The following is a 24,262-nucleotide window of genomic DNA, read 5'->3' on the forward strand; positions in this document are numbered from 1 at the left end:
ACTGAACTCAAGACAGAGATTTAAGAAATCATTCCTTTAATGATATATGTGACCCAAGGCATGTCCCCTTCTTTAGGCCTCAGGACCTTTGAGTCTGCTTTATCTTCCAGTATGGGGAGGTGCTCATGTTGCATGATACCTGACCTTCACTGTGGCCCTTTTGCCTTCTCTTAACTGTATTCTTCCTTATAGAATCTTTTAAATATCAAATTCTTATCCCAGATTCATTTGTACATGAAGAAGTCTTTCCTCTTTTCCTGTTTCCCCAATAACAGCCAGAATATTCTAACTTTAGGTAATCCTTTGATTTGAAGGCTTTGATTGTTGTTAAGTTACAGAGATCCTTGGGCATTAGTATTTTTTTTTAATAATTAGACATCTACATGTCAGTAAAATTGCAAAGAAGACAAAGCAATCCCCTGATGCTCTGTAGGAAATGCTACCAGCTGTCTCCCAGTATCTGTTGTTCCTTCTTTTACAAGGAAATTCCTGATTTTCAGGTGGGCATTCACCCAGAATAGTGCTTACATTTCCCAGCCTACCTTGCAATTAGGTGTGATCACAAGATTAAGTTCTAGGCACTGTAATATAAGATCTCTGGTGTAAAGGAATGTGGGAATGTTCTTCATCTTTCCTTCTTGCTGGTTAGAATGTGGATGTGAGAGCTGGAGCTCCAGCAGCCATCTGGTGACCTTGATAATGAAACTGGTAGATGGTGGTCTGAGTCCAAGCAAAGATAAAGTGCTCTTGCTCTGACTTTAGGGAGATTATCAGCTCCAGTCCACATTTGTTTGTTTAGTTGATCTCTGGCTAGTTTTTTGTTTTTTGTTTTTTTGTTTTTTAATTTCCTCCGCCTACTTAAATATACCCAACTAAGATATAAGAAATGGGACAGAATTAAGTTCCCCAAACCTTTTGCAACTCTAGTTTTTTTCACAACCCAATCTTCATGGGTTTTTCTCCAAATAAAAGACATACTAGAAAACTGAGAAGGTATTTCATTTTTGTAAAATATTAAGAAGAGATGAACTTCTCAAAGAATAGATAATGTAGCAGTTCATCATTTATAATATTTAAATCTGTCCCATGATACCAGAGTTTTTGAATTATGAGAATTTCAGAAAGTAATGATAGTATAGGGGCACCTGTGTGGCTTAGTCAGTTGAGCATCTGACTTTGGCTCAGGTCATTATCTCACAGTTTGTGAGTTTAAGCCTCGCATAGGGCTCTGTGGCAACAGCTCGGAGCCTGTAGCTTGCTTCAGATTCTGTGTCTCTCTCTTTCTCTGCCCCTCCTCGAGTATGCTCAATCTCTCTTTCTCTCTCAAAAATAAATAAAAATATAAAAATTTAAAAAATAAAGTAATCATATTATGAAAATTACAGGAAATTATTCTGAAGAAATTAGCTGTGCAGTTGCTATGCAGATTTTTGTTATTAAATGCAATATATATATATTTAAGTGTATTATTTTTGGTATTTCCCTTGGAAAAAAATTATCAAGAGATGCACTTTTATATAGATCTTTTTTTTTTTTAAGTACAGAAGTCTTACTTCTAATAAGTGCTACCATGAAACACCATGATACTGGGTTTGCTTTACCTTTTATTTGTTATTGGTTAATTTAAATGTAATTTCTCTAATGGTCATATAATCTCAACTATGACTGGAACATTTTAAGTTGTATTTTCTGAATAGTTATAAAAACTACCTAGGCAATATCGTATTACATTCTCACTGTTTACAAAATTAGAAAAAAAAATATCTTAGATTTCTTAAGAAAAACAAAATATAAAACAAACAGAAAACCAACCTAAAATTAATGAGGTATTTTGAATATGGTAGGCTCCCAATACCTGTTGTTGTTGCATTATTGAGTCAATCTGTGAATTTTTTGAGGTTTGTATCTTTGAACATTTCTTACATAAAAATTGTTTTAAGACAATTTTTCTAGAATTATGGCAAAGGCACTTGCATGGGAATTGCCGGAGTGTTAGTTTAAAATGCTAATTCCTGGACTTCTCATCTCAAATAGTGAATCAGAAATCTCTATGCACGTCTTGACAATATGAATTTTAAATACCTCCCCCCAAGAGATTTTCAAGCACATTTGAATTTCAGAACCTCCCTTCTCCTGTTTTGTGTAATGCAAAGTTTCAACCTGATTCAGGTTATTACTTCCATGCCTCTGAGCCAATATCAAGTTGATTCTTTTTCCATTCTGCCTCCGATAAGAATCATTTTGACCTCGTGCAAAAGTCAAGAATCATTACTGGACTGATTAACTCTTGAAAAGAGAGGGGTGTCTCTCTACATAGGTACAGAGAACATGGAAAGCCACACCTATGAGTCAAATGGGGAAAATAAAAGTATAACAAAAGTAAGGTTCAATTTCTAAACCGTTTTTCAACTAGTCTGGGATGAGTGCATTTGTAATGTAAGAAATAATTCTGTATTAAAGAAAGAACAGGATAACTTAATAGAGGTCTCCTATCTCATTCTGTGAAGGTGCTTCTGGGCTCTGGTGATGAATGTGTTCATTTTATGTGACTTGCTTTGAGTAAATAACCCAGTGCCCTATCAGCTCTCCAGCCGGCGGCCAGCCGCGGCTGTGTGCGTGCTAATGACGGTGAAGGTGCCTGGGGGAGGGCCTCGGAAGGGGCTGCCCAGCGCAATCGCGCCCCTGGCACTTGCTAAGAGATTCTCAGCCCTTTCTCTGCAGCTGCCACTTGAAGTCTCCACGCTTTCTCTCCAGAGGAAAGAAGCCATCTATCTAAATCAGCTGTGTCTCTGCGTCTCTCCTTTCTCCCTCCGCCAGCCGCCACCCCCACCCCTTCCATTGTGTTGTGCGTTTAGCTCCGCTTCCTGCGTGAGACCCTAACCTCTTGTAGCAGCAGGCGTTACTGAGGGTTTCGGAACGTCGAGTTGCAATGGAGCTGTACGGAAAGGTGAGCAGAAGGGAGTTCCTCTGCATGCTCTGCGCGAAATGTCGCTTTGACGGACTTTGGGGTGTGTGTGTGTGTGTGTGTGCGCGCGCGCGCGCCTTGTCAATGCAATTGTGCGAGTGAACCCCTTTATGTGTGTGCTAATCATCTTTCTCCCCCGCGTTTGTTGAATGAGATTGTAAAACCACCCTGGTCTATGTTAATATGTAAACTTTCCCGATTCGGGATAAGGTGTAGAGCGGAGAGTCCCAGAACGCAGCGCCGGTTTCGTTTGCATTGGGAATTAGCACAAGGTAGTGCGTTTCCTCACCAGGAAATCACAGTCTAGCCACGGACGGCTGTGAGTAGAAAAGAAAAATCCCCGCCGATACGAGCTGCAGTCACTTTTGGCTGCACCTCGCTAGGAAATGGGCCGGGAAGCTGGGAGCAGTAACAACCAGGAGCGATTCCAAGGGAGGAGAAGGGAGGCTCCGCGGCCAAGTCCGTCTGGAGGAGCTAGCCTGTTTATTGCTTGCTTGCCGGGAGATGTAGTTCAGGGCTTGCCGGTGGGCCAGAAAAGCTCCGTGGAACAAGACTACAACTCCCAGGAGCGCGCGGGACTCCCGGCCAGTACGCGTGTGCGGCGCCAAGGAGGGGACAGCTCCGGTGCTGATGTTGGAGCCGGTTAGTGAACCCCAAGAGTGCAGAGTGTGGAGCGTGGAGCTCGCGGGCTGTGCAAGCTTGGCCGAGCTCCCCGGCCAGCGCTGTCTTAACCAGAGAGAAAGGACATTTTGAGAACAATGAGACACGAAGCTCCCATGCAGGTGGGTCTATACAGAAAGTGTGGCCTCAGGAGGAATTGACATAGATGCTTTCTCCCTTGCTCCAAGCATAAATTGTGCTCGACCTCTGGGAAGGTCTAGGCTCAGATTCGGTCCTGGGGACACTATTGGGTTCCTCTACGCTCCACGGGGCTGTAATTGGCTTGTCGATGAGGGATACGGATATTCATTTCATTCCCATGCTCTGAAAGGAAGGTGTGAGTGTCTGTCTAAAATGTAAACCGGAGCAAACAAAAGTCAGGGAAACATGCAGTCTCCTATTGGCATTGATATTCCCTTTTGGCTGGCCTGATTTGTGATCCCTGTGCAAGTGCACGGACTTGAGGTCTGGGATTGCGGGGTCTCTCTTGGAGTCGGGATAGAGCGAATTCCACTTGGTTAAGAGCGCGTTAAAAAAGGCTAAGACAATGTTGGGGTCCCCCAAAGTCCCCTTTCTTCAATTAGAGTGCTAGTAGTATCAGGGGAAAACAGTAAAAACATTCCAGAGGCACGGCAGCCTTTAATCTCTGTCCGCAAAACTGGTTTACTCTTGCATTTTGAAGAACCCCCTCTGAGCTTTACTGAGTGGTGTGCCCATTTGTTGTACGTTCTCATTCCGCATTTCAGTCACATTCTAAGGTTTGCTTACTTCGACTTCTGTGGAAAGATGCCTCTGCCTAAGCATCCTGCCTAGGCAAATTTTGTTTTTAAGTAAAAATGAGTGTGCTTTTTAGTTTCTATGTACAACCAGTTAATGCTAAACACCAGCCTGCGTTCATTAACCTAGCAGAGTGATGCCGTTGCGTAATAGAGAGGCACTTTATGAATGGGGTTGAGAGGAGAATGGAACACACAATTTGGAACATGTTGTCTCTCTTGAGAACCCACTTCTCCTGCCAAATCTAACAATATAAATATTTGCTTTTAATTTTTGCCTAAACGTTTCCCAATTGTTTTCTTCACAAATTAAAGACTTTTAACATATGCTTCGGTTTAATTTGATTTTATGGGTTATGTATATTAAGGTACACAGTGACCCGACTGTTAAATGAAAAAAAAAAATCTGTAGAATGTAACTGTTTTTTGAAGTATTATTTAATGGAAGCCTTCAAATTACCTTATGAGTTATTGAAAATTTGGTTTGTTCAGGAAAACAGTGGCCCCATTGTGCATCTTCTAATACCTCTGTTTGTGGCTGAGCTTTTCATTATAGACCTGATGTGAAAAGAATCTGGACAGACAATAAAGGTACAAGCTGTTGTAATCAAGATATATTGGCTTATGATAATTTTCCATTACTGGAGGCACTGCCAGGAACCAAGTGGCTGAATTAATCATATTTGATTATAAGTAAACATTGACAGTAGACTTTAAAAGTAGATTGTTAGTATTTACGTCAACCTCATATACACACTGAAGTCTGTCAAAATAAATTACTAAAAAAAATAGCTATGTTGCATCTTGCTTTTAATTTTCTTTGAAGAGTGGCTTAGAATGTTCATAAGAGTCATTAAAATGTTATAGAACTGAATGAAATTAATGCGTTAGGAAGAATTTTAAATTATTTCATATCAACTGTGTAGTAGGTATAATATTTAATTCTATATTTTAATCAAAACTTTAATGAAAAATTAATATAAAAATAGGTAATAAAATTAGTTTACTAGTGGATAAAGTTATTTTTATATTTATATTGTATTTTATTCATTGGACAAGATTTTTGAAATTTAAAAATCAAATGTCCAAATTCTATCATAAATTATATGTGTATTTTAAGAAATCAAAGACTACTTTCTGAGGTATATTTAATTAAAACACATCCACTGATTGCATTTAACAAGTAAATTGTTGTTATGATGACCCTCTATTACAGTCAGGTTTTCAAATATATATAATGATAGGAAGAACAAAAACTCTAAACATGCTTTATGTATTTTTTACAATGGCAAGTAATGTCTCAGGACCCATACTTCTGAAACATAATCACATTCCAGGTGGCTTTGATATATGAAAATGCAACAAGATAAATACTTCACATTTTTCTTATTTTCCATTTAAAGACTCAATGAACCACATCATCATTTGAGATACATGCCTCCAGATTTTTTTTTTTTTTTTGGAGAAAACTTAGGTTTCTCAAAATGAGTCACAAGCAAATCCCCATTTTACAGTTTAATCATCCTAAGATATTCTTTTCCCCATTTAAAAATATTTAGTTCATTTGTTGATGTGGAACAAAACAAGCTCTTTAATTGTTGACTTCTTAATTTCCTTATAATTAATTCAAGGAAGCCTTTTACAAAATTATGTAATGTCTTTTAAAAAGCATTTGATGTACTTATATAAATAGCCTGGTGGTCTATTCAAGATAGTTGTCTTTGATATATGCATATTTTCTGAAGAATATTTCCCTCTGAGTTGGTGCAAAATGAGGGATAATAATTGTTTTTTATAGTGACTATTAAAATAATACATAATGATAGTTTTTGATATCTATATTTCCTTTGTGACTAAATAACCAGGAATAGCATTTGGTAAGTGCTTCAGATGATGGGTTAGAATTTTAATGCAAGAGATGGTCATTTTGTTTTTTTTCATTCAGTGAGTCCATAAATCCTGAAGGCCAAATGAAATGGGGGATAGCAGTGCTCATGACTTGAGGGCAAAACTCTGATGAACAGTTGTCATTTGATTCAAGAGCCAGAATGAACAAATTCCAGGTTATCTAGTACTTTGTTTGTGTCAAGCACTATTCCTTGCATTCAGATCTCAGTGTGTGTGTGTGTGTGTGTGTGTAAATGAGAGAGAGAGAGAGAGAAATACACAACAGTCCTAGAGGTCGCCATTACCCTAATTACAGGCAAGATACTGGAGCTTATTAAGATTCAATAACTTTTCCAACATGACAGAATCAAAATCTGCCAGATTTCTCTCTAGATAGCGCATGTTCTTTCCTCTATTATTGAATTCCTCAAGAACACACACAAGACACACAGAGGTGATGTAAAGAATGAGGGGTACTATTGATATGACATGATTCATTCATTTGGTTTAGAAGAAAGAAAAATTGTCCTGTTTGTAAAATAAGGTTGTATGTACTAAACCAAATATTTGAGAAGGGCCAATGTTTTAAAAAGTGGTTTGCTTTCTGTCTCCTGAATTTAAATTTCTTGTAGGTTTATTTATTCTCTTGCAGGACCAAAATGGAATCCATTGTCTCTGATTAATGCTTAGTCTTTAGTGTTGTTATCTGGAAGCTTGCTCGGTCATCTCATAAGTGTACAGTGTCTGAATATTTAGGAAACCAAAGAAAATCATTTATCCAAAGAATGGAGCAGAGGCAAAAAAAAAAAAAAAAAAAAAAAAAAAAAAAAAAAAGAAAGAAAAAGAAAAGAAAAAAAAGAAAAAGATAAAGAAAGTTATCTAAAAACGAGTAGGATTTAAGAAAGAATATAGGTATACACTGAACATGAAGCTGAGGTAAAAACTATAATAGATATTAAATACAGCCATATTTTATACAAAAACAACTTACAAAGGATTAAAGTCTAAATATCACTGTTTCATCTGTTTCATTTGGCTATGGAAAATACATGACATTCTTGCATTCCATTATTGTTGATTCATGACCAAATCTAACCTTGTGATGATCCCTTTATCTTTATCAGAAATGGAAATTTATTCCTCACCCCTTATAGAAACAGAGAAAACTTCTAGTTGACATTGGAGAAACAAGGACTTCTTTCCTATTCTATTTAAACAAAATCTGGAAGTTTCCACCTTTCTTCTGTAAAGGAAGTGGAGGATAGAATGGGGAATTACCTGTAGCAAGCAACAACAACAACAGCAACAACAACAAAACAAAAAACAAAACAAAAACCAAAAAAAACTTCTGTGATGTAAGAATCATTTTCCGTTTCCAGTTTTTCATTCTGAGAAGTTGTGAATTTATTACATGGTAGAACCACAGTTTTTCCTGCCATTCTACGCGTATATCGGAACTGAAAATTCCTTTTCTGACCATCATATTCCAAGAAAGAAATACATTTTTATGCTAAGGAATGGGTTTTCCTGGGACTGTTCATACACTCAACCTAAGTATAAACAATTGTGCCACCTCAAAAATGTTGTATAGGTAAAAGATTTTCCAACCATTTTCTCCTTTTTTTCATTCATTCATTGGGTTCAGAGGTTCTAGAGGAACCATCTTAGTAGGGCACCATGACCTGTGAAGATGAAATCTTTTAGTTTTATTTTGAATTGTATAGACCTTAGCATTTTTCATTTGTTTATTTGCAGTTTCTGAGATATTTATATACATTGAAATGCACAAATCTTAAATGAACAATTTGATGAATTTTGATAAATGCATATATCTATGTAACACACACCACTATGAAGATATAGAACATTTCCAGTCAACCCCAAAAGTTCTTTCATTCGTGTTTTTTGTTGTTGTTATTGTTGTTGTTAATCTACTGGAAAAAAAAAGCTTTGGCTTTTTTTTAAATCATAAATTGGTTTGCATTATTCTAGAACTTCATGTACTTCTGTGAAACATCCAATATGAACGTACAGTAGCACATACACTATCTACCCTTGAGTCTGGCTTATTTTGCTTAGTATAATGTGTATGGGATTAATCTGTGTTGTTGCATGTATCAATAACCGTTACATTTTTTTGATGCATATTATACTTTTGTTATCAATCTACCAAACTTTTGAAATCCATTTTCCTGTTGGTGGATTTTGAGGTAATTTCCAATTTGGGACTATTATGATTAAGGCTGTAAACATTATCAAATTAGCCTTATCTAATAATATGCTTTCATTTCTTTTGGGTAAATAGCTAGAAGTAGAATTGGTAGGATAAAGGGTAAGTGTACATTTAGCTCTTTGAAAAGTCAAATTTTTATCCAAAATGGTAGTACCATGTTACATTCTTATCAGCAGTATGTGAACATTCCAGTAGCTTTACAATCCTCAACAACATATGGTGTCAATTGTCTTTTTAATTTTGGCCACTTTAATGAGTGTTTTGTGGTATCTCATTATGATTTGAATTTGCATTTTCCTGATGACCAGTGATTTGGGGACATTTGCATCTGTTTACTGGTCATTTGTATATCTTCCTTTGATAAGTGTCTGTTTAGCCTTTTGGTCTTTATGGAGAGTTGTTTTATTATTTACTTGCAGGTCTTTATGTAAATTTGCCAGATATATGTGAATGTTTATATATATTTAATTTATTAATATATATTAAAATATATATTTAAAAATATTTTCTGCCAGTCTGTAGCTTTAATACTTAATAGTGTTTTTTGATGGATATGCTTTTATTTTGATGAAATATAGGTTATTAATTATAGGTGGGGTTTCTATATATGTATCTCGACTCTACACTTCCTTTGATCTGTTTATCTGCACTATGTCCTGAGACCTTGCTGCATTTATTTATTTTTAGTAGGTTTTTCTTTTAGATTGCTTAAGAATTTCTCCATAAACAATAGCATCATTTGCAAATAAAGGCTGTTCTTCCTTTCCAGTGATCTCCTTTTTTTTTTTCCTATCTCATTCCATAGTGTAGGCCATCCAATACAATGTTGAGTAGACATGATGAACAGACCTCCTCAATCTTGTTCTCATTCTTAGGGGGGAAGCCTTCCATCTTTCACCATTAAGTATGAGCTCAGCTATAGTTGTTTTGTTGTTATTGCTGTTATTGTTATTTGTATGATACCCTTATTATATTGAGAAAATTTCTTTTGATTCCTCATTTGTTGAGAGTATTTGTTTTTAACATTAAATGGGTGTTGAATTTTGTCAAAACATTTTTTTTGCATCTATTGTGGTGATCACTTGATATAGTGATAGGATATAGGCGATCCTATATTTTGTTGGATTCTATTGATTGACTTTTTTAGTTAATCTGTCATTCCTTAGATAAACCCCTGTTAGCTACGATGCATTGTTTTTTCTATGTATTGCTAGATTCAGTTTGATAATATTTCTTTTGGGATTTTTGCGTTTAACTTAATGATGGATATTGGTGTATAATTTTCTTGTAATGCTTTTATGATGTTATAATGTTGGAATTATGCAGGCCTTATAAAACAAGTTGAAAAGTGTTCTTTTCACCCGTGTTCTGAATGATTTTGATATCTAAGATTGGTCTACTTTGATTCATAAAGTGTTTGATAGAGTTCATAAATGAAGCTATTGGAACCTAGAGTTTACTTTGCAGAAAAAAAATCTTTAAACAACTTCAACTATCAAAATATATACAAATATCTCTATCATTCAGCTCTTCTATCTATTTGTCATCTGTAATTTATCTCCCTTTCGTGTGTTGTGGTAGGAAGACTAGCTACCATCCCCCTTCCAAAGTTATCTATGGCCTAATCCCTGGAACATATGAATAAATTATGTTACATAACAAAAGGGACTTTGCAGATGTAATGGATGTTATACACTTTAAAGTAGTGACATTAATTTGGATTATCAGCTGGGTCCAGTTTAATCACATGAGTTGTTAAGAGCAGGGATCTTTCTCTGGCTGTAGTCAGAGAGATGTGGCACAGGGACAGTCAGAGATTTGAAGCATGAGGCTTGTTGCTTGAAGGTGAAGATGTCTATATGTCAAAAAAAAAAAAAAAAAAAAAAAGGTCTCAGTCCTACAACCACAAGCAAGTGAGTTCTGCCAACAACTTAAATGAGCTTGGAAGTTGGATTTTCCTCAGAGCCTCTAGGTAAGAACTCAGCTCTGCCAACGCGCTGATTTTGGCTTTGTAAGGCCTGAGCAGAGTGAGCAGAGGACCCAGCTGAGTCACACTGTGTCCAGACTTCTGACTCAAATAATGACTGGGTGTTGTTTTAACTATCCATTATAGCAGCAGTTGAAAACTAATTATGCATGTATAATTTGTGTTAGCTTTTCAACTATACATGTTTACATTTTTTTTGGTGTTTATTCTAAGGATTGTAATACGTGTCTGCAACTTGTTATATAGTCTAGTTGGTATTGTACTACTTCACATAAAATATAGTTACTTTCCAATAATATAATTTCATTCACCTCATTCTTTGTGAAATCATGTCATATGTGTTACATCTGCATTTGTTACAAGTCCTCAATACAGTTCTATATTTTTAGCTTTAAACAATCATATGCATTTTTGTTAATTGGAAGAATGAAAAAGAAACATATGTATCTGTTTTTATGTTTGCCCACTACTTATTTGTCTTACCTGGTGCTTTTTCTGTAGGTTTGAGTTTCTATCTGGTGTCATTTTCTTTCTGCCCAAACAACTTCCTTTAGCATTTCTTGTGGTACAGATCTGCTGACAACAGATTCCCTCAGTTTTTGTTTATCTGCCAATGCTTTTTATTTTGCCTTCATTTTTGAATGATAGTTTTGTTGCATATAAAAGTTTTGATTTTTTTTTCTTTCAGTATTTTAGGTTATTTCATTGTCTGCTGACCTCCATCATGATGTGAAGTCAGCTGTTGTTCATAATACTGTATTATGGTATTTATCCCTTTTTCTGTTTTCTGTTCAACTTTGAAGAGTTTGCCTATGGTCTGCCTAGATGTAGTTTTCTTTATGTTTAACCAGCTTAGGGATTTAATGTGGTTCTAATGCATGTAAGTTCATGTTTTTCACCAAATTTTAAAAGTATTTATGTATTGTATCTTCAAATATTTTTCCATCCCATCGCAAATGTTTATTTATTTTTGAGAGAGAGGGAGAGAGAGCATGAGCAGGGAAGGGGCAGAGAGAGGGAGGCAGAGAATCCCAAGCAGGCTCCATACTGTCAGCGCAGAGCTCAACACAAGGCTTAAACTTATGAACTGTGAGATCATGACCTGAGCCGAAGTCAAGAGTCAGACACTTAAGTAACTGAGCCACCTAGGCACCCCCCCCCATATTTCATCTGAGACTTCAACATCTATATTAGATTTTAGACAGTGTTCCCAAAATCACTGAAGCTCTGCTAATTTTTTTCTTTCTCTTAAATGTTACAGTTTCTGTTGATTTATCTTCACTAACTCCTTTGCTGCCTGTAACCTTTTGATAAGCTCCTTGAGGTACCCTTGGGGCACTCTTCGTTTCAGTTACTTTTGGCTCAGTGTTGGCTTCTTTTACAATAGAAACCTACTGTCAAGAAAAGATACATATAAGCTCTTGGGGTGACATGTTTGGGTATTGGAAGGTTTAATAGGGTTTATTTCTGGTATGGTCCAGAAACCAAAAAAGAAAAAAAAAAAAAAAAAAAAACCCAGAAAACAAACAAACAAAAAAACCACTGTGAGCTGCTCATTGAAATGGTGAGATAGAAATGTAAATAAAAATATTAGTGATTTAATTATTCCTTGTAGATTACTGGCATGAAATATAAATGAAGGAAATTTATTTTGTGTATTTTGTATAATTTGTTTATGTAACCATAAATACGTTTACATTTTAATTTCTATTATTTATATTTCTATTCATCATTGCAATTGTGATGCTGCACTTTTTTCTTTGTGTCTTGAAAATAAAATTGTGGGCTTTATGACACTTTCAAAAATTTGAACAAAGTGCAAAATTGTAAAAATAAAATCATTTTAACAATTGCTTTATTTTGTCAATGAATATATTCCTTAATAGCTTCAACTGTGCAGAAGCAAAATGCCTTTTCAAATACCAGCACGTTTCAGATTGGTTTACAGCATTATGTCAGTTTTTTTGGGGTTGTGAAATATTTCTATCCATTAAATGATGAAACCATAAGAGTGAAAGTTCTAGGTTTTCATTTGCTTACAGAATCTTAAAAAGATAGGGCCAGGGTTCCCTGAGCAGGTTCCCTGCTCTCCAATAAGCTGATTGGATTGGATCCCATATTAGGAATTTTGATCTAGCAAGCCTAAGAGTTTTATTTTGTGCCTACTTGACCTCCTGACTGAGGAAAACCTGGCAGCATTGTCACTTAGCTTCTACACCCTCAGCTTTTTATGTCCGGGAACCCAAACCATTATGTGACTTTAAGAGGTGAGGCAGTGAGGGGCACCTGCGTGGCTCTGTTGGTTGAGCCTCTGACTCTTGATTTCAGCTCAGGTCGTGATCTCATGGTTTGTGAGTTTGAGCCCCGCATTAGGCTCTGTACTGACAGTGCTGAGCCTGCTTTGAATTCTCTGTGTCCCTTTCTTGCTGGCCCTCACTCGCTTGCTCTCTCTCTCTCTCTCTCTGTCTTTCTGAAAACAAACAAACATTAAAAATAAAAAAGAGTTGAGGCATTGAACCTCTCATTGTTAGTCTGCCTGTTCTTAGTCTAACTTTAGCCCATCAAGGGTGTTATTTGTTAGTCATACAGTGGCTAAGATGCATGTCTGAGTCTCATCAATTAGAAAAACTTGCAAGCCAACACTGATGAATAAGTTCTGTTCAAATGGCCATAGCTGCAGCAGCTTTATAGAACTTGAAGAAAGAATACATGCACCAATTAGGAAAATATGACCCTCGCGTGATACTCATCTATGATGTTAGCAATAAAAGATGGTTTTTCTTTTGAATATTGTTAATTCACTGAACACCTGTTTGAGTGGTAGGACTGACGAAAAGGGACAACTGGAACACAGTACACCTGTGGATGTGAATGCTCTTTTATAACTGTGCATGGATGGGCCTGTCCTTTGTAGCAAATAATAGTAGCAGTAGCTTTTGAATGAAAAGCAGGGATGATTGTAACTAGCAAAGGGGCTTGGGAAGTCATTCTAGCCGGTGAACCTGCATGACATAGAAACACAAATACATAAAATAATAACCCACCCAGCTTCCCAAGAATGGTTCAGATATTTCCTTTGTGTCATAAGTGCATGTACAATGGTGTGTTTGCCCCTCTACATGACCTACCTTGATGAATGGAATAAGAGAAGAGAAATGTTAGGATTTGGAAGGAATCTGTAGCAAATCTCTGGAGGTATTTTTCAAGGCTTACCTATTTAAAATCATTTTTAATGTTTTTGAAATGTTTATTATTTTTAAAATGGTTGATGTTTTAAAAATGTTTGGTGATAAAAATTCCTTAGGAAATACATATATTAATATTAAGATTTAGGCTTTTTTTTTTCCCCAGTGGGAATGTTTAGAGTATTTTGCTAGGTATTTTTAGAAGAGTCTTTTCACTATACCACAGAGTACTGAGTATATTTATTCTGTTTACATTTTATTTTCTTCTCAGGAAGAAGTGCTCTTACAAGAGACATTCTTTACCTTGTGGTTTCAACTTGGACACTGGCCTCCTGTAGCTGTCAGGTGCTTTCTTATGGAGTTAGGGGAAGTAAAGTCCACTTGTGTGTTATTTTTTAAAATGACTGATAGAGAAAGTCAAGGCCACCTTCATCAGAGCTGGGCGGCACACAGCCTCATTTGCTCTGCAATTTGCTCTGCAAAATTGATTACTGCTTCTTATGATGCCATTCTTCCTCATACTCTGACAGAGACTTCCCAGTGAGCATCACTGGCCTTAGAAGGTTCTGGCTTTTACCAGGGCTAAGATAATTAACAGATTTCTCAGAAATCAGCTTACCTAGGCAGACTGGGCCTTCTAGAGTATAGGAATTTCTTTGCAGAGTCAACATTATGGGGATGAGATCTGTTGTCACTATTGGCAGAAGGGGTTACTAACTGGTGAAGACAGCAGCAGAGAGTGCTAGGATCCCATTTTCCACTTCCTCTAGATCTCAGCCTAAATGTCAGATTACTCAGTCTCCTCTTTTGTATATCCATGAGGCCTTGACAATGGACACCTACCCTGATTTCCATGTGGAAATTTGTTAATCCAAAGAATGCCAAACTGTCTGGTCAAAATAATCATATGGGATACTTTAAAAATTATAGATGCCTGGGCTGATACTGAATATTTTGATTCTGCAGAATTCAGGTACAGTTCCCTGGTTTTGGAAATCTAGGATCTAGTATATCCTATGAGAATCTCGTTTTGTGTTCCTGAATGAAAATGTGTCCAACTAGAGAGAGCAGGTATTTGAGAACAACATGTCTGCTATTTCTTGCTACCAAGAAATGATGAGAAAGCTTTATGTGTATTTTATCCATATCTGTAAGAAAAGTTTTAAGTGGTTCTCTACATTTTATTGCTAAGAGAGAGTCCCTTTAATTTGTATAAATTGACAGATTGCCATCTGCATATAGGAAATATGAATGTCAAGAATATTTGCTGATTTTAAAAATATTTAAAACTCAATTTTCTTTAAAAAAAAGTTGCATATGGGGAAGATGGTTTCTTGGCTATGTGGGGCTTGGATTTTCAACCATTTGTCTTGTTTGCATGCCCTAGTCTGGGTAACCAACCATCCCAGCTTTCTGGGTTTTAGCACTGAAAGCCCTGCAATGTCCCATGAAACCTCTCAGTTTGGGGAAAACTAGGAGAGCTGGTCACTGTAGCCACACCCCATAATCAGGACACTTGCCATCTCCATTCCCAAGACCATTTCAGATTCTGCACATTAAGGTTTTTTTGTGCAGGCCTAGGAATCCCTCTTCTCTAGTCATTCACTTCCAAATCCCAAACTTTTGTTGCTCTTGCTTTTCTATTTCTCTTTTTCTATATGGAATTTTATTTTTATGAAAGCCTTTAGTCATTGTTTTAGAAGGTTTTTGGGAAAAGATGGAGATAACCAGATTGTATGTAAGGCACTATATATATCTATACCTGTATCTATATCTATATGTATATATATGTATATATATATGTTTATGTTTATATATGGAAGCCTTTTAATGATTTCTGACCTTGAAATAATGATATTGTGACTTAAAAACTGTTATTATTGAAATATAATTAAATGTAACATTGTATAAATTTAAGATATAGAACATGTTGATTTGATACATTTATGTATTGTAAATTGATTACCACTGTGGAGTTAGCTGACAACTTTATCAGGTTATACAGTTGCCATTTCTTTTATGTGCTGGTAACAATGAAGATCTAGTCTCTTAGCAACCTTGAAGTTATGTTACAGTATTGGTGTTTATAATAATATTATGGGCTTTGGTGATTTACCAAATTTAATATCAGAAATTAGGGTGAATTTCACTTAAAACCAACTCCAAGGCCACATAAGAGGAGAGTTTCCCCATCATTCAAGTTCCTGGAGCTTCTTTCTCATGCTTTTCATACCATGTATTACTTGAATTCTGCCCCCTTATTAGTGCAGACATGAAACTCAGGTCTCTCCCAGTTTCTACAAAAGCTCATTCATACCCAAGAGTTTCATGAGTTTAGGAATTCTCTACAAGTTCCTGGGCAGCCGCAATGTCACAGGAGAGGTCATATCACAGGGCATATGGCCATTGGCCACATACCCCTCCCTGCAGCCTTTTTGACCACAGAACACTTCTGTCTGTGCTCGGGTCTCAGCTTCTGTCCTGAGAGGCGTTTTGATGAGTGCTATTGGTTCCATGTCATAATATTTTAAGTGAAAGAGTAACATGTTTATCTCAGCAATTATGCAGCTCCACAGAGTGGAAGTGTTGGGTCTCAAACCTCATGCCCTCTAAAGTTAGGAAATGAGAGGAAGCAAACTTCATAAAATTGACCATTCCCATTTTCAGAGAGTAGTGCCAATGTGAGTTGGAGAAGAAAGTGAATGGGTTTGATCAAGGATATAACACATGCCAACAATTTTACTTTGATGATCTTACTATAATTCCTCTTTCATAGGTGAGGAAATTATAGCTTAGCATACTTAAAAAAAATAACAAAAAATTTAAAATCGTGACCAAGTTTATGCAAGTAGCAAAATCTGGGATTCCTTCTCAGGCAGCCTGACCACAGAGTATGTGCTCTTTACCCATATTCACATCACATGAAGACTATAGTTTTCTTTTCACAGATGCATCTGCATGCACATAATTTCAGAACTGCTAGAAAAGAAGTGGCATCGTGTTTTCTAACCTTCCTTCATGCTGTGATTTCACGCTCTTCCTTCATGCTTTATAGGCATGAATTGCTAGTAGCCGGGCTCATCAGGACTGCACTAATGACTGTCTGGCTTCAGCATCCGTGAGGATGTGCAGGAGCTGCTGGGACCAGAGCTGTGCTTCTTTGCAGCTGTCAGGTTTGCATCATAAGACTCTGGAGAGCTCTCCCACTCCTGTGGTTCTGTCTTCCCAGAAAACCTTGCTCACATTCTTCTAGGGCCTGGGCATCTCCTTTACTGGGCTGCTACCTGGCCTCTGTACAGGCTCTCTTTCCCTCTGGGAACCCTCTGTAACTACACCAGGATTGAGGTAGAGAATGGGCTGGAGAACGCTGGTCTTTGATACTAGTAGGAATAGTTTTTACATGCTTTGATAAACTTCATTTTTCTTGACACTGTAGCAATACATACCTAGACTTCCTAGAAGATTCAAAAACCATTATAATTAATTTAAAAATATATCAAATTGAAGTCATGCCTTTGTTCAACAAAGGAATGTATTTTTTTAGAAGCAAAGAGATTCGTCCTTACCTCTTCGAATATTCTCCTCTGTGGTAGAAATTGGAGGCTTGTTAGTTTGAAGAGAAGGGTGAACTGGCTGAACCCATATATCTGTAACTCTTGAAGAATACATTTGGTCCAGGTAATGAGGGCTCAGTATACAGACTGAGAGAAATCAAGATAACCTATTGGAAAACCAGGACCTCCTACTTAAATTTCCTCTCAAATACACTTAGTTTCCTCAAAATGGGGATAATGACTTTGGGTTCTTCTCTGGTAGCTAAGGAGCTTGGAAGTTGTCACTGCAACCCTCACATGAGGAAAAAAAAAAGTTGGGGTGCCTCGGTGGCTAAGTCAGTTAAGTGTCTGACTTCAGCTCAGGTCATGTGTGCTGACAGCTCAGAGCCTGGAGCCTGCTTCACATTATTTGTCTCCTTCTCTCTCTGCCCCTTCCCCCTCTTGGGCTATCTCTCTCTCTCTCTAAAATAAATAACATTAAAAAACTAAAAAAAAAAAAAAAAGTAAAACTTACCAACTCTTAGATTCACCAGAGAATTGAAGTCACGGAGAAAAATGCTCCCCTTAGACTGGAGGGACAGATAACCTGATAAAGAGAATCACAAATTCCTGGAACAGAAACCTTCATGGGAACCAGTACTGAGGTAGGAAAACATGAGCTGTAATTGGTGGATTGCTGGTGCCTCACTGTGGACAAATCCAAGAGATAAAACCTCTAGTGGGTGCAGTTTGGTGGGGCCAGTGGGGGGCACACTTTTGTGAATTTTGCCTTCAGAACCCCTGTCAGGTTCTCACAGTGAGGATTAGAGAAAAGCCCCTCATGCTTCTGGCAGGGGGAGAGAAAAGAAGCCCTTTTTAAATACACACAGTTTCTCTAATATGGGGGTACTAATAGTGAAATCCTGGGGGAGTAACAGGATTAGGTGTGATAATATATATAGAGCATATAGTACAGTGCCTATAACGGCTGTTACTGCAATCATTTTACCATCTTTCCGTACATAAGCTGAAAGTTATACTCTTCTACTAGAGAAGCTGTGCAGGCGATAGAGATTCAGAAATGGGCTAAAAGGAGTGTTGTGAAATTTAGCCTAAGCAGTACCTTTAAAATACACAGTGATTTGCATCTTGGAAGCATTACTGTCATTTGGCATACCATCACACACATTCTCCCTTGAGTCCCGTGAAAGAGTAATTCACTCCCTGCTGACAAAGAAAAGAGACCAAGGCAGTTTCTGAATGCTGCCCTACTTTTCCAGGCCTTTCCCTCAGAGCCGGGATTAGTGGTGGAATTATCCAGTGCCTTGGCTGCTTCCAGTTTCCTGGACAGCATCTTCTCAGCTAAGTGGTGCTGTGTCCACAGTGGCATGAGCAGTGTTTTATTGCTTCTCACCTGGCTCATTCCAGAACAAACAGCAGCAGACACACACATGGAGAAATTGCTGGCCAGAGACTGCCTAGAACATCACAATTCTGGTCCATTCAGAGAGAGACAGGAAGGCGACAAAGTGCCCAGACCGGGACCTTCCCCAGGAGAAACCACCTGGGGACCAGATGACGGACATTTGGGAATCTTAACTTTTCATATTTTCCTTATTGGTTTTCAAGTTTTAGTCTTGACTTTAGAGCTCTCAGGAATAGCTCTTCTTATTTTTCTTTTTTTTGCCAGGTAGCAGTGATTGAGATTTGAAGCTACTTTGTGCATTTGTGCCCTTAAATACATCTGCTTCATCCTTGCTTTTATCCTTCCAGTTTCAGAGAACTACATGTCCTTTTCTGTATAATTTATCCTCCTTCATCTTCCCACTGCCCCTCAGGCTGTTATCAGTAGTAGTAGTGGGAACACAGTAAATTTAAAATGACTTGTTTTTGTGTTTCTCATGAGATCCACAAAGTGGCTTAGTACAATTTAGATTCTTAAGTGCCTGGGGGACTCCCTGAAAATAATTTGCTTTTCCCCTTTATTTTGAAAAACAAATGTCAAAAATGCTGAAGTGGGCTGTGATTGCACATGTTAGTCAGAGGTAATCTGTTTGGTCCCTAGTCAGTAGGACTTCTGGGGGAGCTAGAAGTGAATTGAAAACTGACACATCAATGAAATCCATGATCTGTTCACCTGCAGTTGAACCAAGGCATACCTAGGAGGGCAACACTGGTTTCTCAAGACACCAACTCCCAGAGGTTAAGGATTTGCTTTAAATTTGCCAAATTCCTTGACATATTGTAGAAATCTCATCTACAGATTCATGTATATTTAACAGGGTAAAAAGTTTATTGTTGTTTGTCTACAAACTGATTAGCATTTTGATCAGAGCCTTAAATGAATAAATCAAATGCATACTGATCAGACTTAGGAATGAAATAAATCTGGAAGGGATAAGTAATGTGTTTGATGAAAGGACATAAAATTATCAGAATTGAATTGCAAATTACAATGAACAAGAGGAAATGTAATAGGGTACATACAAAGGTTAGCATTTCCATTAAAAAAAAAATCAATTGCCCAAGTATAGGGTAGGGATAAGGATAGGGATAGGGGAGACCTATGTTTATTACAGTTAATGTGAAAAAAGTCCTGAGCATTTGAGAAGACTTTGTTAAGTCAATTGTGATGAAATATAATAGTCTCATTTTACTCTGCACTACTGTATCTGGAATATTGTGAGCAATTTTGGGGGCCACACATGGGACGTTGACATCTGAAGAGATGTCAGTTTAATCTAGCAGGATGTGTAGGATTTTTTTGGACATGTCTTGTGAGGAGTAAGGAGTAAAGGGATCATCCAAGGAAAAGCTTGTGGAGCTGTGATTTGTTCCTTCAGTCACGTGAAGTTCTTTCAGATGGGAGAAGAGTCAACTCTCTTGATTTATAAGGCAAAATTTAGGGATGCCTGGGTGGTTCAGTTGGTTAAGCATCTGACTTCTGATTTTGGGTGAGGTCACGATCTCACTGTCTTGAAATTGAGCCCCACATGGACTCCACTGTGTGCATGGAAGATGCTTAAGATTCTCTCTCTCCCTTCCTTTGTCCCTCCCCTCTCTGCTGTGTTTGCAAAAGCACCTACGCATGCATCCTCTCTATCTCTGTCTCTCAAATGCATACATACATACATACATACATACATACATACATACATACATATGGCAGAATCTAGACCACATAAGAAAAAGCTATAGGGAAGTAGATTTTGACTTAAATCTAAGAAAGAAATTTATAACAATTGCAGTTGTTCTGCAATGAAATATAGTGCTTCATAACCTCCTAAACTTTTTGTCACTCTGTGTGAAGGGCCAGGCTAGAATACTAACCTGAGATGCTCACATGCCAGCAGAAGGGACTCTTGGAATGAATGGAAAGTTGGACTACCTCAAAGATTCTTTCCACTCGGTGATTGTTTTTTAATTAATTCAAGATGAATGCAATTTAAAGAGTTCTCTTTTATATCTCTTATGAAATCTGATTTACTTTCTGGAAAGTTACTTCACATGTACTGATGTTTTCAAATTACAGCTCTATTTTCTCATGAAAACTATGAAAATGTTCACATGACTTAGTATTTAGAAGTGTCAATAAGTTGACATAGTGACTACGAGTGCCTTTGACACTTATATGCTGTCAAACCACTTCATATCTGTTCTCAGCAAGATTAGGGAAATTTCTTTGTTAATCTTCTGGGCCAGGATTTGCTTCATTATTCTGAGGTTTAATGTAAGACCTATACATTCCCAATGCACATATTTTTGGCTCTTTGTGAATCTTATTGGGGATATAAGTCAGGAAATAGTAAAAAAAAATTACCTTCAAGAATAGTGTGTTAGGAAACTCTTCTAATTAGTCCTTTAGAGGCTCTGGATACACCTACCTGTTTACCAGCTTTGTCCTCCTGCATCATAGACACCCTCTATGTTCCCACCACCTTCTTTGCTGCTGACCCCACAAGATTTATCAGCTCTTGAAATTGAACCTCTTCATTTTCTCTTATCAGAGAAAGCCCCAGGATGGTTTTCTCCATCTAAATCTCTATAATTACATTTTAAAAGGCTGATGTTGATAATGTTGATATTTCTGCAGGTTTTGGAATAGGACTTGGGATTGATAGCAGCTTTCTTTGTCACATTTTCCTGTAAGGTATCCTAGAGATTCACAGGACTCAGTTGGATACCCCCTTCAAGTGATAGATTACTATATGGTAGGCTAACAGGCTGAGTATGGGCAGCTCTAGGAAAGTTGTAGTGTCCGTTTTATGACTGTGGCATAGCTGAACATTTTTCTCCAAGAACCTAGCATCTGGACTTCTTCATATAAAAGATGGTAGAAAGATCTTCTTAACAAAGGCCATTTGCAGGCTTGGCTAACCTCAGCATTTCCATAAGGGGGGCTTAGTATTAATTGGTGAAAGGACAATGTCTGCAGGAATGGGGGTGCCACACAGAACAGTTTCCTGACTTCAGAAGTCATCAGAGGAAGACACCATTGTTCAAACTTATAGTCCAGAGTTATGATCCTATTTTTGTTCTTGTCTCGCTGCTTGTGTTGGTGGAGGTTTACGTTAGCAGGTAGACTGCTGGGCCAGAAAGGAAAATCATGATATCTGCCTGTTTTAGTGGCCCAGTTTTGCATATTGGCAAACACTCATTGCAAGTTGTAATTATTGAAGACATTGGTGTGGTTGCATGGACTTAAAAAGACAAATGCTGAAGCTTATATTTAATAAGGAAGCGTGAAGTGCCATCAAAATTTTTACTGCCCTTAAATTTAATAATATATACAGATTTTCTTTTTGTCCTTATTCTTATACATATAATTGTGTTCTATTACTGTCACTAAATATCGGTAGAAAGAGAATATGTTATCTCACCGTCTCCTTTTTTCCCTTTTCCCTTAACTGTTTATAAACACATGAATGTGATTTCAACAACTAATGTTGTCTTAGATGAGGGTGAGCACTCTTTACCGTTTCAAGCATTCTCCTATCTTCCTAGGCTTCTCTCTTTGCCACCTTCCCCAAGAGACAGATTATTATTAATCAGATTTTGTTGGAAATGAGAAAAGGCTGTCTGTCTAGCCTAGCACCATCCAATAGAATTTTCTGCAGTTATGCCAATGCTCTATATCTGTGCTGTCCAATACTATAGCTACTGGCCACCCGTGACTGTTGTGCATTTAAAATGTGGGTAGTGTGACTCAGGAACTGAATTTTAAATTTTATTTGATTTTAATTAATTTAAATATAAACAGGTATTTGTGCTTAGTGGCTACCATATTGGGGTATATTGGACAGCACAGCGATTGCCAAAGAATTCAAAGCACCAGAAAATGTAAGTAAGTACACTAATCAGTGAGGTTTACCATTCTAAACACTCCTTTTCTGTATTGAGCCAAATGGTGTTTAGAAGTCATGTAGCATCTGCTTTGATGGCTGTTTAGATGGTCCTCAAAAAAGTGAGAAAAAATCCACATCCGTGTAAAGCATTTATAATTAATCATAAAGATCGTTGTCTATGCTATACTAGGTGCTTCACATACCTGCTTTCCAGATATAGCATCTATTATTTCACAAGTGTTCCAAGTTAGATGATAATTATTTCCATGTCAAGTAAGAGAAAGAACCGAGGCACACCGTTTTAAAATAATAATCCGACTCAAAGTCACACAGCCAGGAAATGGTAGAGGCAAGGTATGAACCCAGCTGGGATTCTTCATTGATGCATTTCATAATTAAATATTTCCTACATTGTCTTTTAGAGCACGTGTGCATATTTCCCTAGTCATCATTGAGAAACAAGGTAGAGTTTAATAATATGAGCCCTTTCGCTATATTACCTGACTTGAATGGTCTTCTGACACTCATACCTGTGTGAATTTGAGCACATTACCTGATCATAGCTCTGAGTGTCATTTTTCTCATTTTCATATGAATCTACTTCGTTGGGTTGTTGTGAGGTTTCAGTAAATTTCTCACACAGTGCCTGAACCATAAATACTTGCCATTGTCATTTTTTAAATATTTACTTTTGAGAGAGAGAGACAGAGCACAAGCAGGGGAGGGGCAGAGAGAGAGGGAGATGCAGAATCCAAAGCAGGCTCCAGGCTTTGAGCTGTCAGCACAGAGCCTGATGCGGGGCTTGAACCCACAAACCTTGATGTGAGATCGTGGCCTGACCCGAAGTCAGACGCTTAACCGACTGAGCTACCCAGACACCCCTTGCTATCTCCATTTTTAATTTGAAAGGGACTACCATTTATTTTAGGATGTTGATTTAATGTGATGTTAATAGATGAAATAGATACATGCTTTGGGTGCACTTTCTTAGGAAATAAGAGAGACTCTAATAATTCAGATAATTCAGTAAGAAACACCCTGCTGTTCAGCCACTTTGGTGTGTCCATCACTGGGATTATAAAGTTGCAGAGCCCACATGCTCTGGCCTGTTCCTCATATCTTTGCTTTTCATGTAACCCTCATAGATGTCTCCTTTGGTGTCTTTGATTGGTTCTGAATGCTGAGCAGTGACAAACACCAACACAGCTGGAAAGAGCTGTAAGATTTGCTGTTCTGTCTTACAGCAGGGAATTATTGCCATGGATACCAGCATCAGAGGAAAACTGGGGAGCATTCTCATCTGGTCTCCTGAGTGGTCTGACATCTGTTTCTGGCAAGGCCAATAATGAGTGTGCTGCTAGCTTCATATCAAACAGAAGACTGATCCTCATTTTTTTTTTTTTTTAATCACAGATGGCCTCTTCCCAAGATGCCAGGTATGGCCAGAAAGACTCCTCTGATCAGAACTTTGACTACATGTTCAAATTGCTCATCATTGGCAATAGCAGTGTGGGGAAAACATCTTTCCTGTTCCGTTATGCAGATGACTCCTTTACATCTGCATTCGTCAGCACAGTTGGGATCGATTTCAAAGTAAAAACTGTATTCAAAAATGAAAAGAGAATCAAGCTTCAGATTTGGGTAAGTGACTTTGAAATGACAATGTTCTTCAGTCTATGACATTGAACCTA

General features: G+C 37.5%; 1 protein-coding gene across 2 annotated transcripts in view; it reads left to right on the top strand.

The window, feature by feature from the left end:
• Positions 1-2,607: 2,607 nt before the first annotated feature.
• The window catches only part of RAB3C (RAB3C, member RAS oncogene family), a 283,731-nt gene continuing 262,076 nt past the window's right edge, over positions 2,608-24,262 (top strand). Inside the window, exons 1-2 of one of the 2 annotated variants that reach the window (XM_045493870.1) lie at positions 2,608-2,947; positions 23,985-24,212. In XM_045493870.1, the coding sequence (XP_045349826.1) occupies positions 2,930-2,947; positions 23,985-24,212 (246 nt within the window). In that variant the 5' untranslated portion in view covers positions 2,608-2,929. Of the gene's footprint in view, positions 2,948-3,586; positions 3,748-23,984; positions 24,213-24,262 lie in introns of those variants that run through there. The other variant, XM_045493860.1, reaches the window with a different exon arrangement.

The sequence above is a fragment of the Leopardus geoffroyi genome, chromosome A1, assembly GCF_018350155.1.
Source record: "Leopardus geoffroyi isolate Oge1 chromosome A1, O.geoffroyi_Oge1_pat1.0, whole genome shotgun sequence".
Taxonomy (NCBI): domain Eukaryota; kingdom Metazoa; phylum Chordata; class Mammalia; order Carnivora; family Felidae; genus Leopardus; species Leopardus geoffroyi.